Below are 12,137 nucleotides of genomic sequence, written 5' to 3' on the forward strand. Positions count from 1 at the left end.
GATCATCATAAACCACCTCATTTAACTAGTCACAGAAATTCTTTTACAGATGATATTCTTTGTCTAATCAATTGAACATTATATTTACCAAAAGATGAAAGATCTTTCAGAAGAGATTTTCCAACTAGATTTGTTAAAGAAGCAGGAAGAAGGCTTGAAGAAGCAAAAAGAAGAAATAACCAAGGAAAATCATATCTTACATGAAGCTCTGGTAAGGTTTTTTTGGACGGAGCATATTTTTAATTTTGATTAGAAGTTAGAATATTACACCTTGAAGTAAGATATGATAAACTGTTGCAGTCACACTAATAGGATGAGGGAATTCAGCCTGGTGTTTTCAATTTTCCAACTGTTTTTCCCATTCTACTAATATAGCTGTGTGTTGAAGAATGGTCCCTTTCAAAATGTGTACTCATCTATTCTATACAAATATGTATTGCCCTGATTCGTATATCCATATTTTGTTTTCCTACATTTATTTCTCCTTCAATTTTGACTCAGTGGCAATTAAGGCACTGAGATGCATATCCAAACTGTTCTTGCCCAGAAAGTTAGTTGGTGTTGGAATAGAACTGGAATCAATTTTTATATACTTTTATATTTATTTGCAGAGTGATAAATTATGAGCATTTACCTCCTAACTCAACAACAATGGTTTCAGTTTGTATCCATTTAAAGACATTCAAGTAAATAAACAGTTAATGTGTACCAATTACAATAACATACAGTTAACAGATCAGCTTATATCCTTTAAAAAGACTTAATAATACGTGCAAACAAAATTTCAAAGCAAATCATTAAGAAATCTCTATATCCTGTAAAATAATAGCATAAGACATTGCTCCTCCAGGACTGCTTACAATTTGTTTTATTGAGACAAACACTTGATGATTTGCAACCAAGCAATTAACTTAAGATTTTCTTTTTCTCAACATTCAAGCAAGCAAGGCCAGTCACTCATTTCTGTTGAGTGTAGGGTTACCATATTAAGTGATTGGGTGGGATTCTCCCAAAACAATTTTCAGTGTTGAATTCATGTAAAAACTGGAGTAAATCTCACTGTTTTTTCAGTGGGACTTTCAAAATGAATCTTCGAGTGCACTAGCATGAATCTTTCGTGAAATGAATGGAAAGGCTAGCAGCGGGCCACTGCGCATACGGTGATCTGTCAGAGCTGCGATTGGCACATGCACAGTGGCCCCATGCTGCCAGCCTCCTGACCGCTGGCCAGCCCGATTGCCAGCCAGTCCCACACTAGCACACAGAATCTTCCCCATGCCCTGATCGTTGGCTATCCAGAGCTATCTGGGCCATCCTCAACACCCCCAACCCCCTGCAGCCTCAAACCACCACCCCCCACCCAAGCTGAACCCACCCTGATGGCCAGCCCCAATTTCTGGCCTCCCTTCCTCTGTCAGTCAGAGCAGTACTTTCCCTCCAACCCCCCCAGAGGCCCCACCCTCTTGGCACTGCCTGATGCCTGGTGGGCAGTGCGAAGGTTCCCCCTTGAGAATTGCCACTTTACCTGTTGGGCAGTGCCAGAGGGTCAGACTGGCATTGACTAGCTTGCAATACCCAGGACCTCACCCCCCCCCCCTTTCCCCCAACCTCCTGGGGGGCCTCCATGGCCCCACTTCACTCTAGCTGGTTGAGGCCACCAGCTCCTTGCAAGTGCAGCGGGCTGGGAGAATCACCTGCATGATCTTTATAGTGGGTATACCATTTGTTCAAGAGGTTAAATGAGAATGATAGCGATTGACACCAAGGTAGCATTTGATCGAGTGTGACATCAAGGAGACCTAACAAAATTGAAAATCCAAACATACCAATTAAAAGTCAGTGGAAATGAAGGAAATACTCTCCACTGGATGGACACATATTTAACACAATGAGAGATTATTGTGTTTGCTGGAGGCCAATTATATTTGCCTTAGGACATCACTAAATGAGTTCTTCAAGGTACTGTCCTAGACTCAAGCATCTTCAAATGCTTCAGCAATGACCTTCATAAGGTCAGTACTGGGAATATTCATAGAATCATAGAATCCTACAGTGCAGAAACAGGTCCTTCGGCCCATCAAATCTGCACCGACCACAATCCCACCCAGGCCCTATCCCCATATCCCTACACATTTATCCACTAATCCCTCTAACCTACACATCCCAGGACACTATGGGGCAATTTTAGCATGGCCAATCAACCTAACCCACACATCTTTGGACTGTGGGAGGAAACCGGAGCGCCCGGAGGAAACCCATGCAGACACGAGGAGAATGTGCAAACTCCACACAGACAGTGATCCGACCGGGATTCGAACCCAGGTCCCTGGAGCTGCGAAGCAGCAGTGCTAACCACTGTGCTACTGTGCCGCTCAATATTCGCTGAAGATTACATCATTTTCAACTCCAAAGATACTGATGCAGTCTGTGCTCATATACAGCAAAATTTGGTCAACATTCTGGTTTAATAAATAGCAAATAACAATCACACCATACAACATTCAGGCAATTACCACCTCCAATATGAGAGAATGTAACCATTCTTCCTTAACATTCAAGAATGTTACCATCGCAGAATTCTGCACCATCAAAATCCTGGAAGTTACTACTGATGAGAAACTGAACTGGACCAGTCATATAAATATTGTGACTCTAAGAGCAGAACAGAAACTGGGAATTCTGCAATGAGTAGCTCACTTACTGCCTCTCCAGAGCTTGTCCACCATCTACAATGTTCAAGTCAGGAATGTGATGGAATATTCTCCACTTGCTTGGATGAGTGGTGCTCCAGCAACATTCAAGAAACTCTCCTGCCACCCAGGATAAAGCAACCGCCTGGATTGGCACCCCTTTCATACTTCAAATGTTCATGCCCTCCATCACTGATACAAAATAGTGGCAATACATACCATATACAAAGTACGCAGCAACAATTCACCAGACCTCCTTCTCAACAGCTTTTTCTGAATCTATGACCTCTACCACAAAGAAGGACAAGAGCAGCAGATGCATAGGACACCATCACCAGTAAGTTCCCTTCCAAATCATGCACTGTCCTGACTTGGAATTATATTGTTGTTCCTTCACAGTGGCTAGATGAACCTCCTGGAACTCACTTTCTAACAGCACTGTGAGTGGACCTGCACCAGATAGGTTATAGCGGTTTAAGAAGCTGGCTCACCTACCCTTGTCAAGGGCAATTTGAGTTGGGAAACAAATGCTGGCCTTTCCAGTGATATCCATCTCTTATAAAAGAATTACTGAAATCTTCAGTACACCCATTATGTAGAATCTCATTTAAAATAGTTTTATAAAGGTAATCCCATATTCACTGCCTCCACAAAAACCAGTGTTTCAGCAATTATAATACTTTTAGCAATTACTTTTATTTTCTTGACTTCCCAAGCCAAAAGCAATCAGTTTGCAGTTTGACATATCAGAAATATTTTGAAACCAGATGCATGAGAATTCCCATCAGGAAAATTAACATGTAAAACATCACTAAAAATGATACCATAGATGCTGATGTATGTCTTGAAGCCTCAAGTTGACTTGTATACTGAGTATATTCAAAAGAATGGGCCTATAATTTTCTTGGAATGGCCATCACTGGCACTTTGACACTCTGGAGGGACCTAGCTTGGTTGAAATTCCAAAGCCCTTGTCTTGCCCAATCTCCTTTGCTCAGGCTGGGTGAGATAGAAGCAGCAAAATATGTGCCAGATGCATCACCATGGAGTAAGTGGAGCATAGAGAGGGAAGACCCTTTTTATGGCACTGACTGACTTAAAGAAGGTGTTTAAGAGAACAATTTAAAGGGAGGAAGTATGTTTGAAAGGTCAGGGGTTGGTTGAGGGGGGGCGCGGCAGTTTAGACATCAGATGGGATACAGAACCAGACCAAAGTGGGAGGGAGTGAGTACCCAGGAGATTCATTCTGGGTGTTTAAAGTAGTTACTGTAGAATTAGAATGGGTTTTTTCCCCTCCTACTGTTTCAGAATAACTACGAGAGTAAAATGGGCAGAACTATCTGAAATTAGCAATTTAAATTGCTTTTTCAGTTGGTTCTAGCCCAGTGCAATTGTCCAGGGAATTGACGCTGGGGAACCCTGTGGAACCCTGGGCTATCCTCTTTCACTCCCCTATGCTCTTGACCCCACTGCAAAAAACCCCTTCTCATTATTCAGCCTTGCCAGTCCCAAGCTTCTTGTAAGAGTCCATTCTGCTACTTCCCTCCCGTTGCGGTAGCCTTAATCAAGAAAAGTTGCTGACATCCCGAGGGTACCCACCCCCTCCCAATTTGGTCTGGTTCTGTATCCCATCTGATGTCTGAACTGCCGCCCCCTCCCCCCGCAACCTTTCAAACATACCTCCTCCCTTTAAATTGTTCTCTTAAACACCTTTTTTAAGGCAGTCAGTGCCACAAAAAGGGTCTTCCCTCTCTATGCTCCACTTACTCCATGCTGATGCATCTGGCGCATACTTTGCTGCTCCTACCTCACTGAGCCTGAACAAAGGAGATTGGGCAAGATAAGGGCTTTGGAATTTCAACTAAGCTAGGTCCCTCCAGAGTGTCAAACTGCCAGTGATGGCCATTCCAAGAAAATTACAGACCCATTGTTTTGAATATACTCAGTATACAGGTTGACTTTGGATTGATTTTGAGACATTACACACACCAGCACAAAGCCGACAGGTACGTGGCATCTTTAAACTATCATGAACCAGGTGCCATACGATTCACGTGCCGTTGATTTTACCTTGAAGGTAAAACAAAATGTTAAAATTTTACACTAATGAGTATTCATGGCACACAGCTGTATTACATGTAGGAACCCGTCATAGGCTGGTGCAATGTTTGGTATGCCACAAACACGGTGCTGACTTTATTTCTGCATTTCAACTACTATTGGGAAATTGAAATTTCCCATCTCACTTAATTACTTCATCACCTTATCCATTCCTTTGGACTTCAGAAAATGAGCCCCTTTATTTCTGGCTTTATTTCTTTTAGAAAGCAAAGCCATACCTTTTTTCTTCTTTGGTAGGTACATAACCAATTTATTCTTCCACTGGTCAGATGGTTCAGTCTCTGGGAACATTGGAGGGTAATCATATTTTGACCATTTACACTTATTTTCTGCCATTTTTCCAAATGACTAATTTCTATCAGAATATCTTTTTTTGGAAGGTAACTGTTGTTTGCTTCCAAGTCTTCTCCTTAACATCAGTGGTGAAGTGTAGAACTGGAGCCAATCTTTACTCACTTTTCTCTAATTCAGGAGGTGTATGCTTTTAATGTGTAACTAACTCAGTAACCAGCTTCTGCCTGTATCCATTTTGAAAGACTCAAACAAATCACCAGTTAATTCTGGCCTTCTGGACAGAATTAAACACAACTAATATACAATTAACAAAAGTCAAGGTAATCTGTGGCTTTGAAGGAAACCAGAAGATGGTTTTCATTTCATAATTTAATTTTTTGTTTCGTGTTTAGACATTAAATACTTGAGACAGGGTTCATATCGTGTTGCAGGGAATTGATGTTCCAATGTGAAAACAGTGGTAGAATGCTTATTCATCCTTGTAGAATCCTGCATGAATTTTTGCTGTTCATTGTGCTGTTAGAAGAAATGATGGGAGTTGAGCTATTGGCTAGAATTCATTGGTCCCACATGCTACTACTGCCAATGAGAACAGAGAATTTGGTGCTCAGCCAAAATTCCATTCACAGTAATGGTCCTGGAGAATCACAGGTGCAGGCAAGGTTTGGAAATTTCGGGCATTGTCTGGCACGTTTGGAGTGAAAATCAAAGTGTGAGTCACCTTGGTTAAACTCTTCTATGCCTTCAAGAATACAGCCAAAAAAACAGCTGGGAGCATGTCACATTCGCTGTCAAAATGGTACAGGCTTTGGATTGTTTGATGCAGAATGATAATTTGTTTACATAAAGTAATGATTATTGCTATATTGTACAGTATGTGCATGCAATTTATTGAATGAAATTTGAATATTTGAAGTATAAGTTATTACTGTCTTGTCAAATTCATTGTTATGGTTAAATAAAACAAATAATTGAACTTGAACACTGATAAACAGAGGAGACCGCAGTTATGTTCATAACCAGGTAGCCGTAGGGAGGGAGCACATGGTGTCCACCAGCACCCTTCAGGCCTTCCATGATTGGTAGCTGCCATGGGGGCTGAGGTGCATCATCATGCCAGTAATAACATTTATGTTTTGTTAGGTTTCTTTTGACATTTTGTTTTAGTTGCAATACCCCACCAGGGACAGCCACCCCTCTTTAATTTGTTTATTTCACTGTCTAGTTTAAAGATAGTTTGAAGTTTCCTTTATAACTTTTCATTTTTTTTATTACAATACCGTACAAGGGGCTGTCACTTCCTCTTTTTGATCTAATTTATTGATTTTTTTTGTTCTATTGGAAGAGTATAAATGGGGGTTAGCTGGGACAACGGGTTGTGTGGGTGGGGAGCTGTAGGAGGTTTTAAGTCAATAAAATTCCTGAATAAAGAAAAGCTATGTGTCTGGGTTTCGGCTTCAACAATCAGCTTGGATCTGATTACCGTCAGTTTCTTTGCCAGAGATCTAGAGCAGTGTAATTAATATCTTTGATTTTGAACTGACTTTTTAATTCTTGCAGAGCACAAAGATAGAAGAGCAAAGGAAATAAAATTAAATTATCCTCCTTTATTCTATGAATCTTGCACAGTTAAGCAATAGTTCAAAATAACTCATAATGAAATTGCAAATATTGACAAAACTTCAAATTGCTAACCCTTTTGGTCTTAAAACTATCTAGCAACATGTTTTCTCCCTTATAGGAGAAAAAGAAAAAGAAAATTGCTGAGGAAAGGGAGAAATTTGTTGAAGAGATTTCACAATTCAATACTGAATATGACCTACTAAGTAACAGAACAATTACAATTGAAATCAATGCAAAGTCAAAAATATTTGACTTGGAAACAGAAGCTAAGTGCCTGAAAAATGGTTAGTATGTTTCTTTTTGTCATATTTTATTAGTTTATAATGTCAACTTCAATTTATGAAACACATTTTATAATTTTTATAAATTCTTCAGATTAAGGATTAGAGAATTGCTTTAAAAAATTCTACAAAATAGCATTTACAACTGAATGACATGAAATGGCATTAGACATTGAGTTGCACACCTGTGGTGCCCATACAAAATTTTTACTGAGGTCAAGATTCCACCATACTGAATAAGCCATTGATACTGAGTTTTATTAATTTAGATGAAGTTATAGTTATAATAGTCAGCAGTACATTGATGAACAAAGTGCTAAAAAGAACATTACACATCACATAACTTCCAGATCCATTGCTTTATTTGCTGTTTCACAATTCTTGTGTGAAATATTGGTGGACAGTGCATTTGGCTTATTCAATGGTGGATCTTGGACTCAGTGCAAGTTCTGTTTGGACACTAGAGATCTGCAAAGCATTTTTTTTCCTTACTGCAACAGTATTTCTTTAAATTCCCACCTTGTGCCACTCCTTGTCTTCAGGCCATCTCTCTTGTGCTTTACTCACCCCTCTCTCTCTCTCATAACACTCCAGTACATTACCCATCCCCGTGTTTCGTATGCAATTCCTATCCATCCCTGTCATCCCAATCCCATCCCCCATTCTATACTACCATGCTGTTCTCCCATGCAGGCCATTTCCCCCTCCCTGATGCTCTCAGGCCTTCCCATGCCACATTCAGCCCTACCCCCCTGGGGTAGCCCCCTTATCCTCCCACGTTACCCACGCCCATATCATGTTGGGGCCCCCACAAATGTTGATAGCCACCCTCGCCATATTACCAGTCAGGGTAACTTTCTTCTCGGGCTTCCCTTGCCTTTGGTTATCTTTTTACTCCCACCTGAGCCCTACACGTGAAGAAGAAAGAGTCGGCACCTCAACTGACCGTATCCAGGAGACAGTAACTTGGCATTTCACCTGAATACATCCTGGACGAGAGAGGTTTGGTTCCTTATTTGATTATATGCCAGGAAGCTTTTACTTTCAGTTAGCAAACACTTCCCAATGCACCATTTTACAAACTATCATGCATCTCATCAGAGTTAAAACAAATGTCATTTTTGCTACTAGCCACTTTCCCATTCAAAAGTGGTGTGGAAAACTAAATATGCCCCACATGGGTGACATTTTTATCTCTCAGTTTAATTTAATGCAATAACTGGAGTAATTTTTCTTTATATCTGTTAGCAACCAATTTGCCACAACAATATATTTACAAATTTGTCACATATCTTTATCCCAATAGAAAGATTTCACTTTGGTTGTCACTTTCATCCCAGTTGTAACTGAAGCTAAATCCCAGGCGCAGCCATCAAAGAAACCCACCACAGACACACCTTACCATAATATTTTATTGCAACATTAGATACCAAAAGCTGTGAGTTTTTACCCATTTGTAGAAACCATGTTGAAAAAAGGGAGAAGATCCTAAGCCAACAGACACATCCCTTAAACTGACCATTCAAAACACCCTGATTAGACAAAATCTTATTATAGATAGAATCAATATAAGTTTGCCTTGCTAACATAATGGGCAGAATTTTTTGAAAATCGGCAAAGATCAATGGCAGGCAGGAAAAGTGGTATTAAGCCTCCTAATGGCTAAAGCAGCTTCCCCTGCCATATAGTACACACTTAGTCATGTGATGAAACTGTGCTTTTGGTATATTTTATGTTTCTGTAGAATGTTTAGAATGTTTAGAATGTAGAATGGAGGCTACCTCGCTAAATATTTTTAAGATGCGGGTTGATGGGTTTTTGATAAGAGAGGGGATTAAGGGTTATGGGGAGAGGGCGGGAATGTGGAACTGAGCCACGACAGATCAGCCATGATCTTATTGAATGGTGGGGCAGGCTCGAAGGGCCAGATGGCCTACTCCTGCTCCTATTTCTTATGTTCTTATGTTTAAAATTCAGCTTTATTCTGCAGGTAGTCAGTATGTCTAGAAAACATTCAACTCAAATGCTAGCAAAGTAGGGGGCAATTCTCCCAGCCCACTGCACTGCTCGAGTAGCCAGCTTCCCACTGGGTGTCATGGCCTCCATGAATCTCCGGCACTAAGGTTTCCAGCATCAAAGAATAAAGGGGGCAATTCTCCCAGCCCACTGCACTACTCGAGTAGAGACCTCCCACTGGGCATCGCAGCCTTCATGAATCTCTGGCACTAAGGCTTACAGTAGCAAAGAACAAAGAACAAGGAAAATTACAGCACAGTTACAGGCCCTTCAGTCCTCCAAGCCTGTACCGACCATGCTTCCCCACTGAACTCAAAAGCCCTACCCTTCCGGGGACCATATCCCTCTATTCCCATCCTATTCATGCATTTGTCAAGACGCCCCTTAAAAGTCACTACCGTATCCGCTTCCATTACCTTTCCCGGCAACAAGTTACAGGCACTCACTACTCTCTGTGTGAAAAATCTGCCCCATATATCTCCTTTATACCTTGCCCCTCGCACCTTAAACCTGTGCACCTAGTAATTGACCCTTCCACCCTGGAAAAAAAGCCTTTGACCACTCTGTCCATGTGTCTCATAATCTTGTAGACTTCTATCAGGTCTCCCCTCAACCTCTGTCGTTCCAGCGAGAACAAACCAAGTTTCTCCAACGTATCCTCATAGCTAATGCCCTCCATACTAGGCAACATCCTGGTAAATTTTTTCTGTACCCTTTCCAAAGCTTCCACATCTTTCTGGTAGTGTGGTGACAAGAATTGAACACTATATTCCAAGTGCTGCATAACTAAAGTTCTATAAAGCTGCAACATGACTTGCCAATTTTTAAACTCAGTGCCCGGCTGATGAAGGCAAGCATCCTGTATGCCTTTTTGACTACCTTCTCCACCTGCAGTGCCACTTTCAGTAACCTATGTACCTGTACACCCAGATCCCTTTGCCTATTAATATTCTTAAGAGTTGTGCCATTTACTGTATATTTCCTATCTGTATTAGACCTTCCAAAATGCATTACCACACATTTGTCCAGATTAAACTCCATCTGCCATTTCTTGCCCAGGTCTCCAACTGATCTATATCCTGCTGTATCCTCTGATGGTCCTCATCGTTATCCGCAAATCCACCAACCTTTGTGTCGTCCACAAACTTACTAATCAAACCAGTTACATTTCCTCCAAATCATTTATATGTATTACAAACAGCACTGATCCCTGAGGAATGCCACTTGTCACAGTCCTCCATTCAGAAATGCCCCTTCCACTGCTACCCTGTGTCTTTGACCGAGCCAGTTTTGTATCCACCTTGCCAGCTCACCTCTGATCCCATGTGACTTCACCTTCTGCACCAGTCTGCCTTGAGGGACCTTGTCAAAGGCCCTATTGAAGTCCATATAGACAACATCCCTACCCTACAAGGCCCTACCCTCATCAATCATCTTCGTCACTCCTTTGAAAAACTCGATCAAATTTGTGAGACATGACCTCCCCTTCACAAAACCATGTTGCTTCTCACTATTATGTCCACTTATTTCCAAGTGGGAATAAATCCTGTCTCAAAGAATCCTTTCCAATAATTTTCCTACCACTGATGTAAGGCTCACTTGCCAGTAATTATCTGGATTATTCTTGCTACCCTTCTTAAACAAAGGAACAACATTGGCTGGTTTACTAGGCTGATACCAGAGTTGAGGGGGTTGAGCTATGAGGAGAGGCTGAATAAACTAGGCTTGTACTCATTAGAGTTTAGGAGAATGAGGGGAGATCTCATTGAGACGTATAAGATGATGAATGGGATGGATAGGATAGAGGTGGAGAGACTCTTCCCGCTCAAAAAAGACAGTAGGACTAGGGGGCACAGCCTCAAGATAAAGAGGGGGCGGTTTAGAACGGAGTTGAGGAGGAACTTCTTCACTCAAAGGGTGGTGAATCTCTGGACTTCTCTGCCCGTTGAAGTGGTGGAGGCTGCCTCGCTAAATATTTTTAAGACGCGGGTTGATGGGTTTTTGATAAGAGAGGGGATTAAGGGTTATGGGGAGAGGGCGGGAAAGTGGAACTGAGCCACGACAGATCAGCCATGATCTTATTGAATGGCGGGGCAGGCTCGAAGGGCTAGATGGCCTACTCCTGCTCCTATTTCTTATGTTCTTATGTTCTTATCATGACCTCCCCTGTTGCCACTGAGGATATAAAGATTTCTCTCAAGGCCCCACTAATTTCCTCCCTTGCCTCTCTCAGTATTCTGAGGTATATCCCATCTGGCCCTGGGGACATATCTGCATTAATGTTTCTCAAGAACCCCAATACCACCTCCTTTTTGATCTCAACATGACTTAAACTATCTACACATCCTCTGCCAGACTCATCATCATGAAATTTGTGCAGAGCTGATTTCAATAAGGAAATCGCTATTTGCATTTGATTTGCAAGCTTGGGGCTTATTTCTCTGGCCCACTAGCGTCTCCCCCCCCCTCAATACTCCGCCCCTCCTGGGAGTAGTTCACTGTGGTGGGATTTACTCCTGTTCTTCACTAATGGGGAACAAGTAGCCTGACCCTGCCATAGGGTTAAGAGGCCTCCCTGGGAGGTGAGGGATAAGGAAGGTTGACCCTCAGGTAATAGTAGATTGGTCTGCAGCACATCCCAATGGGCAAACTGGCAATGCCCACTGGACATTGGGCAGTGCCAAGGGGGCAGGACTACAGGCTGTGGGACCAACTGGGGGAGACAGGGCCTAATGGCTGATCAGTGGTGGGACCTGCTGCCACACTACAATTGGGATCACTGGGAAAAGAAGGAAAGAGGGTGATCGGGGGCTGGCCATCCTATTTGGGGGGGGCATCAGGACTGTCGGGAGGGGCTAGGGTTGGGAGGGGAGGTGGGTGGGGACTGTCGAGGGGGAGATCAGGAGATTGAGGGTGGCCAGGGATGGTCTGGGAGGCCAGCAATCGTTGGGGGTGGGGGGGTGTGGGGGGGGGGGGGTGGGTGGGAGGTGATGTTTGGAATGCCAGCAAAAGGGAGTTATGGGGATAGCCAGCGATTGGGCTGGCCAGCAACTGGGAAGTCGGCAATGCAGTGCCACTGCGCATGTGCCGGTTTCCACTCTGACAGATCAAC

General features: G+C 42.5%; 1 protein-coding gene across 1 annotated transcript in view; it reads left to right on the plus strand.

Moving 5' to 3' along the window:
• The window catches only part of LOC145354580 (coiled-coil domain-containing protein 172-like), a 96,207-nt gene that overhangs the window by 45,556 nt on the left and 38,514 nt on the right, over nucleotides 1–12,137 (plus strand). The window contains 2 exon segments of the mRNA XM_080206044.1: nucleotides 95–211; nucleotides 6,847–7,012. Of these exon segments, the coding sequence (XP_080062170.1) occupies nucleotides 95–211; nucleotides 6,847–7,012 (283 nt within the window).

Source organism: Carcharhinus amblyrhynchos, chromosome 17, assembly GCF_965287045.1.
Source record: "Carcharhinus amblyrhynchos chromosome 17, sCarAmb.v2.hapA, whole genome shotgun sequence".
NCBI classification, from domain to species: Eukaryota; Metazoa; Chordata; class Chondrichthyes; order Carcharhiniformes; family Carcharhinidae; genus Carcharhinus; species Carcharhinus amblyrhynchos.